Genomic DNA, 22,743 nt, shown 5'->3' on the forward strand with positions numbered 1-22,743 from the left:
TGTGGGAGAATTGAGATCCCAAATGCCTTGAAGCAAGTATCCTCAATGATGCAACTGCTGAGCCCATGAGCTCTGGAGCCTTGAACTGCACCACAGCACCACAATGAGGATCCCCCATGCTGCAGCCAAGACCTGATGCAGCCAAGAATAAATCAACACATAGTTTCATAAAAAATAACAGTGTTCCATGGGTCTCTGGAAGATGTTTCATCAGGGATTACAACAACCGAAATCAGTTTTAACCTATAGGAAAGTGAAAATGCCATTCTCTCCTATGAACCCACTTCCCCCTGTATCAGATGATGCTGAGCTCACCACCTTCAGACTTACGATTTTGGGTAGAACACCAGTGATAGACAAGAGCAGTGAGGATGATGCTGGTAGAGGTGAAGGCTATGATGAGCCCAAGGACAATGTACCATGTGCTGGAGTGTGCTTGAGGAAGCTGTGCTTCTGCCAACAAGCCAAGGGAAGAAGGTCTGGTTATTCGTTGCATACACCCTGCCCCTACACACAGGGGTTATTGTGTCCTTGTGTCAAAGTGTGTCGGCATCTGTCAGCCTGATCAGTTATGGCCTCCACTTCCCAGGAGGTACCAAAGCATCCAGAAAGATGCTAGCAGTGGATGAAGTAAGGAGGCTATGCAAGACCAACAGAGGTCTGAAACAAGGTCTCCCAGGCACCAATGCAGTTTTTCTCTGCTGCCCCATATGACAAGGCCTGGTGTTTTGGATGAATGTGACCCTTTAATCCACAATACATTTTCCCCTCCATCCACATAGATCTCGAATGGAAACTTATGAAGATATGACACTTTATTTCTGACCTGTGGAATGCTTAGTTCACAAAACACTAAGAGGAATAACACATATATAAGGTGCTCCCTAAAATTCTCTGCTCGTCCTGCCATCCATCCCCAAAGATCCTGGTGGAAGGAGAGTAAGCATCTCCCTTAAGCATGGGGTTAGGTCACCCTGATCCGCTTTCTTCAATTTAGAAATTCCCAGTCACAGAGCATGAGAAGCTCAATGTCCCCTCTGGTTCTAGGCAGACCACAGTCTTAAATGCTGACATGACAGGGACATTGAGGAGCCCAAAGTCACAGAGCTGGGAGGTGGCAAGCCATCACTCACAAAGGAACTCTCTGTCTTCTCAGAAATTTGCTGAGATAGGAGACCGTCTTGCTTACCTTCTGTGGTGTGTGGTTCCATGGATGATGGGCAAGTACTTGTAGTGGATCCTTGGGGGAAAAAAGACAAAAGGGGTGAACAGTAACCTTCCTCATACTGACTGAAGGAGGAATGTTATTTCTGGAAGGTTGACTTCCTGCCTGCCTTTGACTCTGTCATCCCTCAGAGCACTGATGGTGGAGGGGAGAGCTTCTGGTCCCTCCCCATGAATGTGTTGAGTAGACCCTCCATCCTGGAGAAGGGATGGTGGAAGGAGGCAGGAAAGATATGCCCGGTGGTGAAAGACAGCTGTAAGCAAGAGACATTCTCTCTGCTCCAGGAATGAGTATTATGCTCCTTAATTGGGAAATCACCTGTATGTCAGAGATGCTTCTGGGAAAACTTTAAGAGCAAGTGGCCAATGCAATCTCTTATCTTCCCGAATGAGCCTAGCCTCTCCTCCTCCTGGGTCTACCCTGACCCTTTTTCTTATTTGCATGGATAGACAGGACTCTGATGTGGAGCATCCATACAGGAAGTGGAAGAGGGTTGAGATGGAGCTACTATCTCTCTTTCTCTCTGGTTCTCATTGCGTCCATTTCTCCAGAAGCCCTAAGCTTCCCCTAACACCAGCACGGAGCCCTTGATATACAGCTCATCATACAGTAACATGTTATGCAAAAACCCAAATGGACTTTTTGCCCAGTACAATCTCATTTTCTATATTGTAAAGCATGGGACTCTTCATGGGTTCTCCAGGCAAGAATACTGGAATGGGTTGCCACTTTTAACTCCAGGGGACCACATTTTGTCAGGACTCTTCACTATGATCCTTCAGCCTGGGTGGCCCTGCATGACTGGCTCATAGCTTCAGTAAGGTACAAAAGGCCCCTTCACCACTTAAGGCTGTGATCCATATGGAAGAGACAGTGAAGGACAGAGGAGTCTGTCGTGCTGCAGTCCACAAGGTGGCAAAGGGTTGGACAACATAGCGACTGAACAGGAACAACAAAGCATGGGCCAGGAAGAGGTTGCTCACCTGTGACAGACAGGAACAGTGGGTCGCTGGAGTCTGACCACAAGTAGGGAGAGTGAGTGAAAGAGCCGTAGCACCTGTAGATCCCGCTGTGGGCCGGGGTCCCAGGACCCAGAGGGAACTCTGCCTGGAGGGCTCCGTGGTGGCCCCGCCCTCCAGCGAGTAGTCGCCCAAGGTCCTCACCCTCCATGAGCAGATGGAACTGGTCAAAGGCTCTCTCGGAGCTGCAGACCAAGGTCACGTTCTCTCCTGACCTCACCACGGGGCCCCCCTGGGCTGAGAGAGAGGGTTTCTTGGACAGACCTGGAAGGAGGAGACCTTGACCTTAGAGCACAAAATAACTCTATCCTAAGTATAGTACTAACCGGAAGTGTGCAACAAGAGAAGCATTGCAATGAGAAGGCCGCCTACCGCCAGGAGAGAAAGCCCCACTAAGGGAGACCCAGCACAGGGAAAAATAGAGAAATAACTTTAAAAATGGAGTGTCATTTAATATCCTTTTTAAAAGAAAGAATATATGTATATGAATAACTGAATCACTCTGTTGTACAACAGGAATTAACAACATCTGAAATCAACTAAACTTCAACAAACATAAATAAGATAAAATAAATTTTAAAAATCAACCAGATGTGTGGTTCTCTTGAAATAAACGGAACCTACTAATTACTGCTGGAGACCATCAGAAAACATAGCATTGACCCAGAAGAAGAGATCATGGAGTGAAAATTGCCAGAATCTCACAGGATCTTTGACCACCTCTTTTTGAGGGCGTGTTCAGCACTGCCCTGCCCACCCTCAGGGGCTGGAAGGGACTCCTTAGCGGGGAGGGTTGGAGGGACATCTCCCCATCTCTTTGTGCAGAAGGACACTTAAGACACGAGGCTGAGCAACTTCATGGTGTTGACATTCAACTCGATCACACAGGGGCCAGACTGCAAGGGCATCTGGTACCAGAGTGTGCTGCTGACAGAGGAAGGGAGCTCTGACATGAAAGCAGGAAATCAACCCCTCAAACAACCATCGTTGGCTGCCTGAGCCTGGGAATTGCCCGGGTCCCTGCTCTGGTACATTTTCTCTGTTGGTCGTCTGTCATGTTCTTGCTCCTTCACTGTGTCACCGGCTGTGTCTTCTCCTTAGCACATGGCACGGTCTCTGTTCTCTTTTCCCTTCCGTGTTCACAACTCCTCTCTCTCTGGTTTGTTCCCTCTCTCGAGTTTGTGAGTGTCGCTACACGCCTGTCATTCTCTCCCAGGACTGGTGCTGGACTGGACACCAGACTTTCTTTGACACAGAGAGCAGAAGGGACTGGTCTGGCCACACTCACCTGTGATGACAATGTCCATGGGGTCGCTGGGGGCTGACCACTCATAGGGGGAGCCACTGAGAGAGCCGTAGCATCTGTAGGTGCCCGCACTCGCCAAAGTCATGGGGCCAATGACAAAGTCAGCTGCGGCATGCCCACCAGTGAGCATCTCTCCACGTCTCTGTAAATGCCCTGTACTGCTTTCCTGGTGCAGGATAAACTTGTCAAACACCACCGATGAGTGACAGTGGAGGGTCACATTCTCTCCCCGCTGCACGAGGGGCCCTGGGTGGGCTGAGATGGAGGGTTTTGTGAACACACCTAGGAGCAAAGAGGTTGTGAGCTTCAGTGAGTCACCCACCTTGGCCCTTCCCCTGACATCTGAAGGTGTAAAACTCCTCCCCATTTGGCAGCGGAGCTAATTACCCTTCCTGTGTGTTTTGTTGCATTCTCTTTAGCCTTGTTCTCAGGCTCTGGCTCATGTTTCTTTTTGTTCAAGACCTCCGCCTCCTCTGTGCTCATTCTAAGCTCTTAGCTGTTGGATCTGCTCTTGGGTTCATGCATGCTTACTCAGTCACTTCAGTTGAGTCTGTGCAACTCCATGGACTGTAGTCAGCCAGGCTCCTCTGCCCATGGGATTCTCCAGTTGAGAATACTGAGTGGGTTGCCATGCTCTCAGCTTCATCCCATCCCTAATATGCGTGGTGGTGGCTGGGGTGGGTCTGAGGATGATACCCTGGCTCCCTTCACACTCATCTAGAATGTGGGCGATGACTGCAGGACGTTGGGATGGAGGTGGAGAAAAAAGGGAACATTTTCCTATCTGTGACCCCACTTCATGCCTCTGGAGACATTCCTGGGACTCCTCCCTGGGGCTCCAGCTCCTTCATATGGGATTACAGCTCCCTACTGGGTGGCAGGTGCTGGATCAGGGTCGTGCCCCATCCTCCCTGCTGGCAGGCAGTGGCAGCATCCTGTGTAACTCATGCCTAGGGAGGCTCCTCCTTCCTGAGCTGGGGTACCCCATCCCTCTCTTCGACACCCTGAGTTTAAACTCTCAGAGTGGGTTCTCTTTGCCTGGTTCGGTCCTGGCTGGGAGTCCTGAGGAAGTCTTGGGCTGCACTGGGACGTGGACCTAGGGAAGGGTTGCCTGCAGGCATGGCTGTACCCAGCTGGGCTGCACCCCTCCTACCTGTGACCACAATCTGCAGAGGGTCACTGTGTGCAGACCAGTAGGCTCCAGAACACGTGTAGGACCTGGCATGTTCTCTGGTCACAGGGCCAAGGTTGAAGTTGTTGACATAACGTCCCTGGAGCACAGGCAAACGCCTTCTCCCATCTGTTTTGAACAGTATGAATCTCTTAAGTGGAGAACGGGAGTGACAGCGAAGTGTCACAGTCTGTCCTAAGGGAACCACGGGGCTTGGCCAGGCGGACAAAGACAGCTTCTCATATTTACCTAGGAGAGAAGGAGACACAGGCTTTGAGAAGAAAATGGGAACACTCAGCTCTCCCCACTGCCCTCGTGGGTGGGCTTCCCCTTTAATTCTTTGAACTCTCCTCCCCTAAACTGCATCACCCTGATGCTCAAGGACACCTGGGGCTTGGGGACAGACAGAGACACAGTCAATCCAGGACGGACATCATGGAAATTCTCAGGACATGAATCACTCCTTGGGTTGACAAATTGTTGAAAACCGTTCTCTCAAAACACAAAAAACCTGGGGATTCCTGGGTGGCCCAGTGGTTAGGACTTGGCACTTTCTCTGCCAAGGGCCCGAGTTCATCCCTGATCAGGGAACTAAGATCTCGGATCTCACAAGCTGCATGATGAAGGCAAATAAAACACCACAGAAAAATTGATGCATGGACAAGAAGCGAAAGGACTTCACTGTTGTATTTGTTGTAGCTCAAAACAGTAATGAATCCTCCTGCAAGGAAGGAGACCAGGGTTCAGTCCCTGAGATGGCAAGATCCCCTGGAGAAGGAAATGGCAACCACCTCCATATTCTTGCCTGGAGAATTTCATGGACAGAGGAGCCTGGTGAGCTACAGTCTGTGGGGTAGAAAGGACTCAGACACGACCGACTAACACTAACACAACTAAGCAGTGTAAAAGCCACTTGACTAAAAAGAAGGAAGTAAACCTTGAACCTCACTCCTTTGTTAGCTAAACTACAATGACACATCAAATGTGGGACAAGGTCCAGGTGGCCCTGCCTGATGACCAGACCCTTCCCTGGGGTTGGGTCTAGCAGGCGGTCCTGCAGACCCTGTTGTTAAGGGCTGGTTGGAGGTGCCAGGAGCCAGCTTGTAGGGGAGGGTCTGTGGGCTGCAGCCTCTTGCTCCCCTCTCATGATAGAAATGGCACTCAGTGGGCCTAGCTCCCAGCTCCCAGACTTCACACTGTGCCTTCAGGTCCAGAGTCCAGAGCTGGGCTAATCTCTGTGGAGAGTGAAGATGACTATCAAGGCCAATAGGAGGACCTGGGATCCACACGGCATGCAGCTCTCACTGTACTGACAGGTGTCTCACCCCAGCCCCCAGTTTCATCTGCATCAGCCCCAACTGCTCTGCTCAACAGAAAAATAAGGGATGGGGAGGACTCACCCACAGCTGGCCAGATCCTCAGACTCACACAGAATCCTAGAAGGAAAAGCATGTCAGAGATTGCTTGTCCTGATGGACTGCACGCTCCCTTGCACCCTCATCCAGAGAACCTGGTCAGTGGTGTGAGGACCTCCCAATTTCAACCATAACCCTCTCCAACCGATCTTTCTGGACTCACCCAGACTCAGGAGGCTGAGGAGTGTGGGGCGCATGGCTCTGCTTCTGTGAGACAGGAGGCAGAACTGAGCAAAGCTGACCGAGTCACAGGATGCGGAAGCGGGCGGTGTTGATACAGTCTGCCTGGGTCATGTCACATGGGAAGATGGCCAGCCTCTTCTCACTCCAGGGATGGAAGTCTGACCTGAGCTGCATCATGGAGCACGCCTCATGACCCAATCGTCAATTTTTGTTTCCCTAAACACTGTAAACCTAAGAGGATTCAGACAGATCTTGCTGCCTTATGAAGTAGAAACAGTGCTTCAGTGTATACCATGCAGGATGCTTTTCCCAAGCTCATGATAAATCTCATTAACATTAACTCTTCAAAGAAGAGAAATCACATGTTCCCACCTCATATGTCAGGCTCAGTACAGGTTGCCAATTAAAGAGTCATTAATAGAGACTTTTATTCTGCATTCTTATGAGAGGACCAGACATGCATATTATGGCTCTTTGAAAATATGAAAAAATTCTATATTGTAATATATGTGATTAAGAAACTAACTGTGTTAGTTTCAGATGTACAACAAAGTGAATCAGTGTTACATACACATGCATCTATTGCTTTTCAAATTCTTTTCCCACTTTAGGTAGTTACAGAATATTAGGTAGAATTCTCTGTTTTATACAGTAGGTCCCTGTGGTCATGCGTTTTTATTATAGCCGTGTGTATATGTCAGTCCCAAACTTCCAATCTAACCTCCCCCTGACACTATCACCCCTGGTAGCCGTAAGTTCATTCTCTGTGAGTCTGTTTTGTAAATAAGTTCATTTTTTTAGATGTCACAAATAAACGATATCATGTGATATTTGTCTTTCTCTGACTCTTCTTCATCTGAAATTATTTCGTGACTGTGAGTGGAAACTTTGCACACACAACACTCTCTCTGTTTCTCTCTCTCCCTCCCTTTCCAGTCCAAGGACCACACATGTACACAAAGATAACGTGTGTAAAGATGAGTGTGGTGTTTTTTTTGGGAGGGGGATTTGTTCTGCCTGAAAAGGTGGACCACCTTGCTTCCTAGATACTCATGAACACAAAATATGTCAAGTAGGGACTTCCAAGCTGCAGAATGCTTGAGTGAGGGGCGTGTCCACAACAATCAACTCCAAACTGGGGCAAAATGGCCCAGCTGTTTCAGGACTCCAAGGGCAGACATACACCCAGTTCAGCTGTTGTTCATAGACAGGAAAGAGCCTCAGTAAGGTCAGTGATTCCATACCATTTTGCTGGTGGTGGGGGTCGTTAAGATTAGTGATGCTTCATAAGTAATAAATCTGGCCTCCTCTTGGTCATTATGTATGTAATGGAGTAACAGTACAGTCACCCTTCTTAAAATTTCCTCTTATTTACTAAATATCATGTTTCAGAATTGATCTGCATTATTTGTCCTTTCCGTTTGTGCATTATTACTGCCAAGTAATGTTTCATTGCAGATATAGAAACCACAATTATGTAGTTTAAAAATAAAATAAAATTAAAAAAATTATTCAAGTATAGTTCATTTCTTCTGTACAGCAAATTGATTCAGCTTGACATATATATTCTTTTCCAATAAGATGTATGCCAAGATGCTGAATAAAATTCCCTGTGCCATACTGTAGGACCTCATTCTTTATCCATTCTATGTACAAATAGATTTCATCTGCTAATCCCAAGATCCCAGTCCTTCCCCCCTTGGCAACCACAAGCCTGTTCTCTATGTCTGTGAGTCTGTTCCTGTTTCATTGATATGTTCCTTTTAGATTCCACATATGGGTGATATTACAGAAAATTGTCTTTCTCTTTCTGTCCACTTCACTTAATATGTTAATCTCCAGGTTCTTCCATACTGCTGCAAATGGCATGATTTCATTTTTTTAATGTCTGAGTGGTATTCCATTCTCTGTCTGTATAAGCATATACATCTTCTTTATCCATTCATCTGTCAATGGACAATTAGGCTGTTCCCATGTCTTGGCTATTATAAATTTTGCTGCTATGGACATAGGGGTGCATGAATCTTTTCAAGGTATAGTTTCTTTCCAGATATATGCTGGGGACTGGAATTGTTGGATCATATGGAAACTCTGTTTTTGTTTTTTTTGAGGAACGTCCATACTGTTTTCTACAGTGGCTGCACCAGTTTCCACTCCCCCAACAGTGTAAGAGGGTTTCCCTCTTCTCCACACCCTCTCCAGCGTCTATTATTCATCAACTTTCTAATGATGGCCATTCTGATCAGTATGAGGTGGTACCTCCTTGCAGTGTCGATTTGCCTTTCTGTACTAATGAGCAATGCTGAGCATCTTTTCATATGCCTGTTGGCCATCTGCATATCTTCTTATAAACCACAGATATCAATTGTGAGAGTGACGTCTATGGATTTTGTCTAAAATGAACAACATCTCTGCTAATGTCTCATGAATGTGTTCTGAGTCCGACGTCATGTTGTTTGTCAAGGGACAGAGTGATGAGGTCTTCAGGAAGGGAGAGTGACTTTATTTGCAAAGCCAGCAGACCAATGAGATCGTGAACTTGTTTCCCAAAGAATCATCTTACCTGAGTTAGATGGGCTTTTTGGGGAGTGAGAGGGATAGTCAAACAGTGTTTACTGAATGTAAAATAACCCTAGCCCATGGAAAAGATAATTCCAAGGAGAAGAGAGAACAATACAGATGAAATACCCACATGTGAACTCACACTTTCACACTGACACACACACACACTAAAAGAGGAGGAGGTGTGGCTGGTTGTTGCAGTGTTTTAATTAACTAATTAATGGCTGTGCTGGGTCATCAATCTGTGCACAGGCTTTCTCTATTTGCAGGAAGTGAGGGCTGCTCTTTGCTGTGTGTAGGGTCTCTCATCACCAAGGCTTCTCTCGTTGTGGAGCACCCGCTCTAGGCACCTGTGCTTGTGGCCCATGGGCTGAACTGCCCCGAGGCATGTGGAATCTTCCCATTCCCGGGATCGGGCCTGTGTCCCCCACATAGGCAGGCAGATTCTCAACCAGTGGACCACCAGGGAAGTCCTGGTGCAAGCTTTGTTTCCCCTTAATTAATTAATTGTTAAATTTAAATTTATTTATTTTAATTAGAGGCTAATTACTGTACAATATTGTACTGGTTTTACCATACATTAACATGAATCTGCCACGGGTGTACACGTGTTCCCAATCCTAAACCCCCCTGCCACTTCCCTCCCCATACCATCCCTCTGGGTCATCTCTGTGCACCAGCCCCAAGCATCCTGTATCCTGCATCAAACCTGGACTGGTGATTCATTTCTTATGTGATATTACACATGTTTCAATGCCATTCTCCCAAATCATCCCACCCGCGCTCTCCCACAGAGTCCAAAAGGCTCTTCTATATATCTGAGTCTCTTTTGCTGTCTTGCATACAGGGTTATCATTACCATCTTTCTAAATTCCATAGATATGCATTAGAATACTGTATTGGTGTTTTTCTTTCTGGCTTACTTCACTCTGTATAATTGGCTCCAGGACAATTACAATACTGTGATGGCTTCTGCCATACATCCACATGGATCAGCCATAGCTATACTTATGTCCCCTCCACTGCGGAAATCTTTTAAATCTGGAATCCTTTGTTATTGAAGCTGTCCATGCAGGTCTGGTCATAATGTCCCTTTAAGCCCCTGACAAGACAAAAGGTTCTGTCTGTTCTGCCACTTTTTATCTCTATACAAATGGGAAAGTGTTATACCTTTCAAGTTCAGAGCCTTGAGAATAGATTAGTCCCTCAGTCGTGTCTGACTCTTTGTGATCCCATGGGCTGTGACCCGCCAGGCTCCTCTGTCCATGGGGGTTCTCCAGGCAAGAATGCTGGGGTGGGTTGCCATTTCCTTCTCCAGGAGATCTTCCCAACTGAGGAGATGACTCAAGTCTCCTGCATTGCAGGCAGATTCTTTATCCCCTGATTCACCAGGAATGCCCACCAGTAACATAATGCGATTCAGTATTTCCTCCCTCAATTAACATTGCCATTGTTTTCCATTTACTTTAACGTGGACATGGTGGGATTTTGGCATCATGCTTTCACTGTAAGTGTAGCATAACACTGATGTAGAATATACCGTAAATTTAAAAATAGAAGTATGAATACAATGGTAGATGTCTAATTTTAAAAAGATATGCAACAAGCAGTTAAGATTTACTGTATAGCATGGGGAACTATAGTCAATATCTTGTAATAACCTAAAATGGAAAATAATGTGAAAAATAATGTATGTGTGCTTGTATAATTGAAAATCACCTTGCTGTGCACCTGAAACATTGTAAGTCAACTACACTTCAATAAAATATGTGTATGATGAGATTAAAAATAGAACTTTGAGCCTAGTTCTAAACTGAGGTCTCTTTTGTCGCATAGCAAAAGTTCCTAAATAAAATCTGCTTTTACCAAAAAAAAAAAAAATAAATAAATAAAAATAGAACCAGTAAAATAAATAAATTTTAAAATAAAATGAAAGAAAATGAAGTCACTCAGTCATGTCTGATTCATTGTAACCCTATGGACTGTAGGCTGGCAGGCTCCAATGTACATGGGATTTTCCAGGCAAGAATACTGGAATGCATTGCCATTTCCTTTTCCAAGTAATGTGGGCCAACTGCAGCATACTCCCCGATGGTCTGTGTACTCACTCTCATATTCCAACTCTGCATATGGTGTATTCACGTGGGCACCCTGAGCTGCCCAAAAGAGTCTCAGCCCAGATGGTGAGTTTGTGAAAGGTCCCTAGAAGGAAGTCAGAAGCTGAGTCCCAGGACTTCCCCACCACTCACTCCCCAGCTCAGCTCAGGAGCCCTTCCAGATTTTACCAGCATCACTCTAGAATCCGTGTCCCCACCTTGCCCCCCACCAAGTTCCTGGGACTCAAGTGAGATATGGGTCCCAGGAGACCCGGGAGAACACACCTGCATGGTTCAGGGTCCCTTGGCCCAGACTCAGCCCTGGAAGTGAGAGATTTGCCACCAAAAGCTTGGGCTGATTCTCTCCCATAAGGATCCCTGGCCCCTCCACCTGCCCGAGCCCTGTGGTTCCCGTGAACTGGGGGCAGGGTGGGTGTCCTGTGCCCTCCTGCGGTCCCCTCCCTGCCCTGCACATCTGGCCGAGGAGGAGAACCTCAGAGAGGATGGAAGGCATGTCTGCAGCTCTGAGCCCCCAGCTTCCCCTGCCCCCACCCTGTACAGATGAGGAGACCACAAGGCCCTAGAGGACAAACAGGATGTGATCCCTGGGGGGCTGCTGCCACTCCTCGGGGTTCCCATGACTGTGGAGCCGCAGCAGGGGGCGGCCCCTCCATGGACCCAGTGCAGATGTTTCCAGGCAGGGCTCAAGAGGCATCTCAGCCCAGAGCTGAGTTCTCAGCTTTTTCTCTTTCTGCCCAGTCTGACCGTCTGCTCTAGAGGGTGGGACCCAGGTTCTCATCCTGAGTCAGCATGGACAGTCTGGCTCCAACTAGGACTCATGAGTTTATTTTCCCAGTCCCCTCCAGAAATGGAATTTACTTCTTTTCTTCAGTCAGTTCATAAATTTTTTCTTTGGAATTTTATTTTATTTATTAATTTTTTCATTTACTTTGATTCTATTTGATTTTTTTCCACACTGTTTCATCATCTTCTGGACATAGATATGTGCATATCATGTTAGATTTATAATTAGGTATTTGATTTTTTGTTGCTATTGTAAATGGTATTTTTTAAAATTTCATTTCTAAATACCGGGAACCAACATGATATTTTTTGTCAACTATACAATATTGTATTGGCTTTGCCATACATCAACATGAATCCACCACGGGTGTACACATGTTCCCCATCCTGAACCCCCCTCTCACACCTCCCTCCCCATACCATCCCTCTGGGTCATCACAGTGCATCAGCCCCGAGCATCCTGTATCATGCATCGAACCTGGACTGGTGACTCATTTCTTATGTGATACTATACGTTTCACTGCCATTCTCCCAAGTCATCCCACCCTCCCCCTCTCCCAGAGAGTCCAAAGACTGTTCTATACATCTGTGTCTCTTTTGCTGTCTCACATACAGGGTTATTGTTGCCATCTTTTTAAATTCCATATATATGCATTAGTATACTGTATTGGTGTTCTTTTTCCGGCTTACTTCACTCTGTATAATAGGCTCCAGTTTCATCCACCTCATTAGAACGGATTCAAATGTATTCTTTTTAATGGCTGAGTAATACTCCACTGTGTATATGTACCACACCTTTCTTATCCATTCATCTGCTGAGGGACATCTAGGTTGCTTCCATGTCCTAGCTATCATAAACAGTACTGCGATGAACATTGGGGTACATGTGTCTCTTTCAATTTTGGTTTCCTCGGCATGTATGCCCAGCAGTGAGATTGCTGTGTCATAAGGCAGTTCTATTTCCAGTTTTTGAAGGAATCTCCACACGGTTCTGCATAGTGGCTGTACTAGCTTGCATTCCCACCAACAGTGTAAGAGGGTTCCTTTTACTCCACACACTTTCCAGCATTTATTGCTTGTAGACTTGTGGATAGCTCCCGTTCTGATATGGAATTTACTTCTCATCTTCAGTCAGTTCATAAATTATTACAGAGCACCTACTGTGTACCAGGCATTGGTGCCACACAGTAGAAATACACCCATGACCCAGGTAAACCCATTTTCTTTAGTTGCTTGAAGAATTCAGATTCTGCAGAATGTGGCATCAAATGCTAACATTCAAATATATTTTAAAGAAGATATATGAGAATAACTGGGGTTCATGTCTACACTGTGAACATTCAGAAAAATAAAGATCATGACATCTGTTCCTGCACCTAAAGGCCAAAAGAAAAAAAAAAGGTAATTAGGGGGAAAATGGAAACAGTGATAGTAGCAACACAGGAGCCCCACAATGTCTTCACTTTAAGCGATCCTGACATTTCTTGGTAAAAGAGTTCTTGGGCGGTTTAGTTCTAAGCCAGGAGAGACATCACACACAGAGAGCTCAATGAGCAACTAAGGCTCCACAGAGCTTGATTTTCACCCCATTGGCCAGCTCAGTTCACACTGGGGTCCTCATGGTGTTATCCTGTTCAGCCCTCCGCTTGGTTGAGCCAAGCCACATTGTGCCACCAGTTGATAACTTAAAAGGCACAAGATTCTCAAATCCTTGGCTTTGGTGAAAAGAAGCAAAAGAGACAAAACATGCAAGTATCAATGGATTAACACAACATGTGCAAAGCCTCCCTGGGACAAGTGTTCTCTCTGCAGCCCTCAGTGATCTGGCATGGAATGTCCAGTAGAATACTCTGCGATGATGGGACTTTTTAACATCTGCTCTGTCCACACCATGGCACCTGGCCACATGATGCTCCTGAGCACTTGAAATGTGGTGGGTGTGACTAAAGAACTGAATGCTTCACTTCCTATACGTGTAGAGTCATTGTCTGTACCACAAGGATGGGTAACTACTTTATTGGGCAGTGCGGATCCAGACTGAGGGGGATCTTGTTGTCTTGTTTATACCCCTGGAACCCCAATACCCTCAGTGAATACATCTGGGAAATGATTGAGGGGCCTTCCCCGATGACTCAGTGGTAAAGAATCCGCCTGCCAATGCAAGAGACATGAGAGACGTGGGTTCGACCCCTGGGTCAAGAAGATTCCCTCGAAAAGGGAATAGCAACCCACTCCAGGATTCTTGCCTGGAGAATCCTATGCACAGAGGAGCCTAGCGACCTACACAACCTCATAGGTTCGCAAAGAGTCAGACATGACTGAATCGACTTAGAACACAGACATGCAGCCTCATGTGGCAAGTGGCACCACACTGGATATCTCAAACATAATATACTTCATCTTTTTATTTGGCCAACTTGCATTGCTTTTTTTTTCTTGCATTGCTTTTATTGTTGTTTCATGGAAAGCATGTTGTTTTAAATATAGCAGTGTGCACATGTCACTCTTAAACTTCCACTCTATCTCTCCTCTCATCTTTCCCCTTTGTAACTCTAACTTCGTTCTCCAAGTCTACAAGTCTGTTTCTTTCTTGTAAACAAGTTCATCCTTGTAAAAAAGGATTTGTTTTTTTTAAAGGCTTTAACAGGTTTTTTAAAAGGCTTTCTTTTATTTTAAACTGAATAATTTGAAGAATCAACTTGCAATTTTTATGCTTTACTGGAATTTTCAAAAAGGTAGGATGATCATGGTAACCTACCCAGTATGTACAATTGATAAGAATAACTTCCCCCCAAAAGGTTACATAGTTAAAATAGAGTATTAGAATAGCCAGGGGATTACTAAGATTTCGTGGGATTTTTGAAGACGATCCTAAAATTCTTGGAATCCATTCTTGACTGCAGAGCTGTTGGCCTCTTTGGAGGAGGAGAAGGAGTGCCCACGGAGGAACCCCTCTAAAAAGAGATCTAGCTCTTCAATTTATAACACTCTGTGTGCTCAAAGAATGGGGCCAGGTCAGGGTCAGCATGGTCTTGGTTTACATCGAATTCCTCATAGATACTGGTCTCGGTGAAGAAGTGCATGGGGCTCAGGGGAGTGGGAGTGAACAGTATCTCAGAGAGGGTCCTGTAGTTCAAGTGGACGAATATCACATCCTCTGCTGTTGGGTCCTGAGAGGAAGGAGATGTGAATGATGGAATGAAATGTGATCTTTGAAGGCTGAGGCATTGGGCATTGGAGGGGCTCGGGCTATGGGGAGGGTTTAATCTGGGGGGACTCACCTCGCCATTCACTGTTCTGTCTTCCTTGGGCTCTCCTTCCATGATGGCAACATCTGCGAATGGAAGAGAGTCAAGGCTCTTGGGGTGGGGGCGATTCTTCTAGACCTGCATATCTTGGTGGGGACATCAAAGCCTAAAAAGCAAGGGAGTTCCCAAGGTTGGAGTCTGTCTACTCCAGTAAATTAAAAAAAAAAAATCCCATATAAGCCCAGCCACTGACAGACTCTCTCAGGAATCTGTGCAAACACACGGAGCCCATCCTACATCTTCTGTTATGGACCATCCTCTAATGCATATCAGTGGATTCCCAAGATCATACAGGGGAGAAGAACAGATGGTTGTGGTTGAAAGGAAGGACAGGGCTTGGAATGTCCCTGGTGGCCTAGGGAATAAGGGTCAACCTTCCAGTTCAGGGAGCATGAGTTCTATTCCTGGTGGGATAACTGAGATCCCACATGCCTTGAAGCAACTATCCTCAATGCTGAAACTCCTGAGCCCACGAGCTCTGGAGCCTTGAACTGCACCCCAGCACAGCAGTGAGGATCACCCAATCTGCAGCTGAAACCTGATGCAGCTAAGAATAAATGAACACATATTGTCCTAAAAAGAACAGGGCTCCATGGGTCTCTGGAGGATATCATTCAGGGATTACAACAATGGAAATCAGTTTTTAACCTACAGGAAGTGAAAATGCCATTCTCTGCTATGTGGCCGCCTCCCCCTGGGTCAGATGACGCTGTGCTTCCCTCCTTCAGACTTATGATTGTGGGTAGAACACCAGTGAAAGTTTGGCTCTTCATACTTACTTTATGGGTAACCAGTGACAGACAAGAACAGCGAGGAAGATGCTGGTATAGATGAAGGCTACGGAGAGCCTAAGGAGAAGGTGCAGCTGGCTGGAGTGGCCTTGAGGAAGCCGTGCTTCTGCCAACAAGCCAACGGAAGAAGGTCTGGTTATTTGTTGCATACACCCTGCCCCTACACACAGGAGTTATTGTATCCTTGTGTCAAAGTGTGTCAGCAGCTCTCAACCTGATCAGTATAGTCTCCACTTCCCAGGAGGTACCAAAGCATCCAGGAGAGATCCTAGCAGTGGATGAAGTAAAGAGGCCATGCAAGACCAGCAGATGTCTGAACCAAGGTCCCCATGGCACTGATGCAGTTTTTCTCTGCTGCCCCGTATGACACAGCGTGGTGATTTTGCAAGAATGGGGACCGCTTTAATCCTCCATATATTTCCCCCTCCATCCACATATACCTGGAATGGAATCCTCAAGAAGACATGACACTTCTATTTCTGTCTGTGGAATGTTTAATTCATAAAACACTAACAGAGGAATAGCACATATTTAAGGTGCTCCCTAAAATTCTCAGCTTGTCCCCCTGCATCACTCCTTAAGATCCTGGTGATGGAGGGTAAGAATCTCCCTTAAGCATGGGGTCAAGTCACTTGGTCTCGCTTTGTTCAATTTAGAAATTCCCCCTCCAGAGAATGAGAAACTCAATGCCCTCTCAGGTTCTAATACAGACTATGATTTCAAATGCTGACATGACAGGAATATTGAGGAGCCCAAAGTCACAGAACTGGGAGGTGGTAGAACCAACACTCACACAGGGACCCTCTGTCTTCTCAGAAATTTGCTGAGATAGGAGACCATCTTGCTTACCTTCTGTGGTGTCTGGATCCATGGTTGATGGGCAAGTACCTGTAGAGGATCCTAGGGGAAAAAAGCCAGAAGTGGTGAACAGTAACCTTCCTCGCCCCACCAAAGGAGGACTTTTGTTTCTGGAAGGTTGACTTCCTGCCTGTCCTTGATTCAGTCATCCCTCAGAGCACTGATGGGGCAGGGGAGAGCTTCTGGTCCCTCACCGTGAATGCATTGAGTAGACCCTCCATCTCAGAGAAGAGATGGTGGAAGGAGGTGGGAAGGATATGCCTGGTGATGAAAGACAGCTGTAAGCAAGAGAAATCCTCTCTGCACCAGGAATGAGTATCTATGCTCCTTAATTGGCAAATCACCTGTATGTCAGAGGCGCTACTGGGAAGACACTAAGAACAAGGGGCCTATGCAATCTCTGATCCTCCCGAATGAGCCCAGCCTCTCTTCCTCCTGGGTCTACCCTGACCCTTTTCTTTATTTGCCTGGATAGCCAGGACTCTGATGTGGAGCATCCATACAGGATGTTGGAGAGGGTTGAGATGCCATCTACCATCTCTCTTCCTCTCTGGTTCTCATTGCCTCCATTTCTTCAGAAGCCCTACGGTCCCCTCACGGCAGCATGGAGACCTTGACATAGAGCTCAGTGATACAGTAAGATATTATGGAAAAAGCAAACTGCCTTTTGGGCCACTGCAATGTGATTTAGTGTATTGTAAAGCATGGGACTCTCCATGGGTTCTCCAGGCAAGAATACTGGAATGGGCTGCCATTTCCTCCTCCAGGGGACCAGGTTTTGTCAGGACTCTTGACTATGATCCATTGGGCTTGGGTGGCCCTGCACAACTGGATCATAGCTTCACTGAGGTATGAAAGCCCCTTCACCACTACAAGGCTGTGATCCATGTGGAGAAGATAGTGAAGGACAGAGGAGTCTGTCGTGCTGCAGTCCACAGGGTGGCAAAGAGTTGGGCAACATAGCGACTGAACAGGAACAACAAAGCATGGGCCAGGAAGAGGTTCCTCACCTGTGACAGACAGGAACAGTGGGTCGCTGGAGTCTGACCACAAGTAGGGAGAGCGAGTGAAGGATCCGTAGCACCTGTAGACCCCACTGTGGGCTGGGGTCCCAGGACCCAGAGGGAACTCTGCCTGGAGTGCTCCATGGGGGCTCCGCCCTCCAGCAAGTGGGCACCCAAGGTTCTCCCCATCCCTGAGCAGATGGAACTGGTCAAAGGCGCTCTCGGAGCTGCAGACCAAGGTCACGTTCTCTCCTGACCTCACCACGGGGCCCTCCTGGGCTGAGAGAGAGGGTTTCTTGGACAGACCTGGAAGGAAGAGACCTTCATCTTAGAGCACAAAGTAACTCTAGTCCTAAGTATAGGACTAAAGCCCAAAGTGTGCCACAAGATCAGCACTGCAATGAGAAGGCCGCCCACTGCCAGGAGAGAAAGCCCCACAGTAAGGGACACCCAGACAGGGAAAAGTTCAGAAATAACTTTAAAATCGAGTGTCATTTAAAATCCTTTTTTAAAGAAAGAATACGTGTTTATGAATAACTGAATCACTCTGTTGTACAAAAGGAATTAACAACATCTGAAATCAACTAGACTTCAACAAACATAAATAAGATAAAATAAATTTTAAAAATCAACCAGATGTGTGGTTCTCTTGAAATAAACGGAACCTGCTAATTACTGCTGAGGACGATCAGAAAACATGGCATTGACCCAGAAGAAGAGATCATGGAGTGAAAATTGCCAGAATCTCACAGGATCTTTGACCACCTCTTTCTTGAGGGTGTGTTCAGTGCTGCCCTGCACACCCCCAAGGGCTGGAAGGGACTCCTTAGCGCAGAGGGTGGAGGGAACCTCTCCCTCCTCTTTGTGCAGATGATGCGTTAAACCGCGAGCTGAGCAACGTCAGGGTGTCGACCTCCATCTCGATCACCCAGGGGCTGGACTGCAAGTGTGTCTGGCACCACAGTGTGCTGCTGACAGAGGAAGGGAGCTCTGATATGAAAGCAGGAAACCAACCCCTTAACCACCCATCGTTGGCTGCCTGAGTGGGAAATTGCCCGGGTCCCTGCTCTGGTACATTTTCCTCCATTTGGTCGTTCTTTCACATTCTTGCTCCTTCATTCTGTCACCGGCTGTGTCTTCTCCTTAGCACATGGCACGGACTCTGTTCTCTTTTCCCTTCCGTGTTCACACCTCCTCTCTCTGGTTTGTTCCCTCTCCCCAGTTTGTGAGTGTCACTACACTCCTGTCATTCTCTCCCAGTACTGATGCTGGACTGGACACCAGATGTTCTGTGACACAGAGAGCAGAAGGGACTGGTCTGGACACACTCACCTGTGATGACAACGTCCACAGGGTCACTGGGGGCTGACCACTCATAGGGGGAGCCGCTGAGAGAGCCGTAGCATCTGTAGGTGCCCACAGTCGCCAAAGTCATGGGGCCAATGACGAAGTCAGCTGTGGCATGCCCTCCAGTGAGCATCTCTCCACGTCTCTGGAAATGCCCTGTGCTGCTTTCTTGCTGCAGGATAAACTTGTCAAACACAACCGGTGAGTGACAGCGGAGGGTCACATTCTCTCCCCGCTGCATGAGGGGCCCTGGGTGGGCTGAGATGGAGGGTTTTGTGAACACACCTAGGAGCAAAGAGGTTGTGAGCTTCAGTGAGTCACCCCAACTCGGCCCTTCCCCTGACATCTGAAGGTGTAAAACTCCTCCCCATTTACCAGCAGAGCCAATTACCCTTCCTGTGTGTTTTGTTGCATTTTCTTTAGCCTTGTTCTCAGGCTCTGGCTCATATTTTTCTTTCTGGCTCATGTTTCTCTTTGCTCAAGACCTCCAGCCTCCTCTGTGCTCATTCTAAGCTCTTTAGCTGTTGGATCTGCTCTCGGGTTCATGCATGCTTACTCAGTCACTTCCGTTGAGTCCGAGTCTTTGCAACTCCATGGACTGTAGCCAGCCAGGCTCCTCTGCCCATGGGATTCTCCAGTTGAGAATACTGAGTGGATTGCCATGCTCTCAGCTTCATCCCATCCCTAATATGCGTGGTGGGGGCTGGGGTGGGTCTGAGGATGCATACTGTGGCTCCCTTCACACTCATCTAGAATGTGGGCGATGACTGCAGGATGTTGGGGTGGAGGTGGAGAAAAAAGGGAACATTTCCCCACATGAGACCCCACCTCATGCCTCTGGAGACATTCCTGGGACTCCTCCCTGGGGCTCCAGCTCCTTCAAGTGGGATTACAGCTCCCTACTCGCTGGCAGGTGCTGGATCAGGGTCATGCCCCATCCTCCCTGCTGGCAGGCAGTGGCAGCATCCTTTGTAACTCCTGCCTAGGGAGGCTCCTCCTTCCTGCACTGGGGCGCCCCATCCCTCTCTTCAAACCCTTAGTTAAACTCTCAGAGTGGGTTCTCTTTCCCTGGTTTGGTCCTGGCTGGGAGTCCTGAGGAAGTCCTGGGCTGCACTGGGACGTGGACCTAGGGAAGGGTTGCCTGCAGGCACGGCTGTACTGGGCTGGGCTGGACCCCTCCTACCTGTGACCACAATCTGCAGGGGGTCACTGGATGCAATCTGATAGGCTCCAGAACACATGTTGGACCCGGTATGTTCTCTGGTCACAGGGACAAGGGTGACGTTGTTGAAATAATGTCCCTGAAACTCAGGCAAATGCCTGTTCCCATCTCTTTTGAACAGTGTGAATCTCTTAAGTGGAGAACGGGAGTGACACCAAAGAGTTACAGTCTGTCCTAAGGGAACCACGGGGCTTGGCCAGGTGGACAAAGACAGCTTCTCATATTTACCTAGGAGAGAAGGAGACACAGGCTTTGAGAAGAAAATGGGAACACTCAGCTCTCCCCACTGCCCTCGTGGGTGGGCTTCCCCTTTAATTCTTTGAACTCTCCTCCCCTAAACTGCATCACCCTGATGCTCAAGGACACCTGGGGCTTGGGGACAGACAGAGACACATTCAATCCAAGACGGACGTCATGGAAATTCTCAGGACATGAATCACTCCTTGGGTTGACAAAATGTTGAAAACCTTTCTCTCAAAACACAAAAAACCTGGGGATTCCTGGGTGGTCCAGTGGTTAGGACTTGGCAGTTTCTCTACCAAGGGCCCGAGTTCATCCCTGATGAGGGAACTAAGATCCCGCAAGCTGCACAATGAAGGCAAATAAAACACCACAGAAAAATTGATGCATGGACAAGACGCGAAGGGACTTCCCTGTTGCATTTGTTGTAGCTCAAAATGGTAAAGGATCTTCCTGCAAGGCAGCAGACCAGGGTTCCATCCCTCAGTTGCCAAGATCCCCGGGACAAGGCAATGGCAACCCCCTCCAGTATTCTTGCCTGGAGAATCCCATGGACAGAGGAACCTGGTGAGCTACAGTCCGTGGGGTCGAAAGGACTCAGACACGACACTCTAACACTACCACAACTAAGCAGTGAAAAAGGCACTTGACTAAAAAGAAGGAAGTAAACCTTGAACCTCGCTCCTTTGTTAGTTAACCTACAATCACACATCAAATGTGAGACAAGGTCCAGGTGGCCCTGCCTGATGACCAGACCCTTCCCTGGGGTCAGGTCTAGTGGGTGGTCCTGCAGACCCTGTTGTTAAGGGCTGGTTGGAGATGCCAGGAGCCAGCTTGTAGAGGAACGTCTGTGGGCTGCAGCCTCTTGCTCCCCTCTCATGATAGAAATGGCACTCAGTGGGCCTAGCGCCCAGCTCCCAGACTTCACACTGTGCCTTCAGGTCCAGAGTCCAGAGCTGGGCTAACCTCTGTGGAGAGTGAAGATGACTATCAAGGCCAATAGGAGGACCTGGGATCCACATGGCATGTGGCTCTCACTGTACTGACAGGGGTCTCACCCCAGCCCCGAGTGTCATCTGCATCAGCCCCAACTGCTCTGCTCAACAGAGAAATAAGGGATGGGGAGGACTCACCCACAGCTGGCCAGATCCTCAGACTCACACAGAATCCTAGAAGGAAAAGCATGTCAGAGATGGCTTGTCCTGATGGACCCCACGCTCCTTGCACCCTCATCCAGGGAACCTGGTCAGTGGTGTGAGGACCTCCCAATTTCCACCATAACCCTCTCTGACTGTGTTTTTCCGGACTCACCGAGACTCAGGAGGCTGAGGAGTGTGGGGCGCATGGCTCTGCTTCTGTGAGACAGGAGGCAGAACTGAGCAAAGCTGACCGAGTCACAGGATGTGGAAGCGGGCCGTGCTGTTGGAACAGTCAGCCTGGCTCATGTCACGTGGGAAGACGGCCAGCCTCTTCTCACGCCAGGGATGCAAGTCTGACCTGCGCCACATCACAGAGCATGCCTCATGACCCGATTGTCACTTTTTGTTTCCCTAAACACTGTAAACCTAGGAGGATTCAGACAGATCTTGCTGCCTTTAGGAAGTAGAAACGGTGCTTCAGTGTATACCATGCAGGATGGTTTTCCCAAGCTCCTGAGAAATCTCATTAACATTAACTCTTCAAAGAAGAGAAATCACATGTTCACACCTCATAGGTCAGGCTCAGTGCATGTTGCCAATTAAAGACTCATTAATAGAGACTTTTATTCTGCATTCTTATGGGAGACCAGACATGCATATTATGGATCTTGGAAAATATTAAAAAATTCTATATGTAAGATAAGTGATTAAGAAACTAACTGTGTTAGTTTCAGATGTACAACAAAGTGAATCGGTGATACATATACATGCATCTATTGCTTTTCAAATTCTTTTCCCACTTAGGTAGTTATAGAATATTAAGTAGAATTCTCTGTTTTATACAGTAGGTCCCTGTAGTCATGCATTTTTAATATAGCCGTGTGTATATGTAAGTCCCAAACTTCCAGTCTAACCTCCCCCTAACACTATCCCCCCTGGTAACTGTAAGTTCATTCTCTGTGAGTCTGTTTCGTAAATAAGCTCATTTTTTCAGACAAATAAACAATATCATGTGATATTTGTCTTTCTCTGACTCTTCCTCATCTGAAATTA

At 47.3% G+C, this 22,743-nt stretch overlaps 2 protein-coding genes across 8 annotated transcripts in view; both read right to left on the reverse strand.

The window, feature by feature from the left end:
* Positions 1–6,437, reverse strand: part of LOC123465160 (putative killer cell immunoglobulin-like receptor-like protein KIR3DX1) — a 7,700-nt gene extending 1,263 nt beyond the window's left edge. Inside the window, exons 1-7 of the mRNA XM_045163576.1 lie at positions 6,300–6,437; positions 6,122–6,157; positions 4,704–4,970; positions 3,533–3,832; positions 2,209–2,508; positions 1,190–1,240; positions 331–453 (exon numbers count right to left, since the gene is read on the reverse strand). Coding sequence (XP_045019511.1) covers positions 331–453; positions 1,190–1,240; positions 2,209–2,508; positions 3,533–3,832; positions 4,704–4,970; positions 6,122–6,157; positions 6,300–6,333 — 1,111 coding nt within the window. The 5' untranslated portion in view covers positions 6,334–6,437. The remainder of the gene's footprint in view (positions 1–330; positions 454–1,189; positions 1,241–2,208; positions 2,509–3,532; positions 3,833–4,703; positions 4,971–6,121; positions 6,158–6,299) is intronic.
* Positions 6,438–12,793: 6,356 nt separating this feature from the next.
* On the reverse strand, positions 12,794–22,244 carry LOC123465158 (putative killer cell immunoglobulin-like receptor-like protein KIR3DX1). Of its 7 annotated transcripts, none has more exons than XM_045163569.1 (9): positions 21,863–22,244; positions 21,685–21,720; positions 20,273–20,539; positions 19,075–19,374; positions 17,749–18,048; positions 16,730–16,780; positions 15,869–15,986; positions 15,063–15,115; positions 12,794–13,157 (listed from the first exon to the last, which is right to left on the reverse strand). In XM_045163569.1, the coding sequence occupies exons 1-9, from the start codon at positions 21,894–21,896 to the stop codon at positions 13,060–13,062; spliced, it is 1,257 nt and encodes a 418-aa protein (XP_045019504.1). In that variant the 5' UTR covers positions 21,897–22,244; the 3' UTR covers positions 12,794–13,059. The 7 variants fall into 7 exon arrangements, with proteins under 7 accessions (XP_045019504.1, XP_045019510.1, XP_045019509.1 ...); XM_045163571.1 differs by lacking the exon at positions 12,794–13,157 and adding an exon at positions 14,775–14,951 and having other exon boundaries at positions 21,863–22,242; XM_045163575.1 differs by lacking the exon at positions 15,869–15,986 and having other exon boundaries at positions 13,020–13,157; positions 21,863–22,243.
* Between the last annotated feature and the right edge of the window lie 499 nt (positions 22,245–22,743).

The sequence above is a fragment of the Bubalus bubalis genome, chromosome 18, assembly GCF_019923935.1.
Source record: "Bubalus bubalis isolate 160015118507 breed Murrah chromosome 18, NDDB_SH_1, whole genome shotgun sequence".
NCBI lineage: Eukaryota > Metazoa > Chordata > Mammalia > Artiodactyla > Bovidae > Bubalus > Bubalus bubalis.

What these genes read in the sequence shown, in the direction of transcription:
- LOC123465158 (XM_045163569.1), bottom strand. Translation starts at nt 21,896, where the DNA reads ATGCGCCCCACACTCCTCAGCCTCCTGAGTCTCG. An exon ending in CCTGCAGATTGTGGTCACAG is followed by an intron (nt 19,375 to 20,272) that starts GTAGGAGGGGTC and finishes CTTTGCTCCTAG; the next exon opens with GTGTGTTCACAAAACCCTCC. An exon ending in TGTGGACGTTGTCATCACAG is followed by an intron (nt 18,049 to 19,074) that starts GTGAGTGTGTCC and finishes TCTTCCTTCCAG; the next exon opens with GTCTGTCCAAGAAACCCTCT.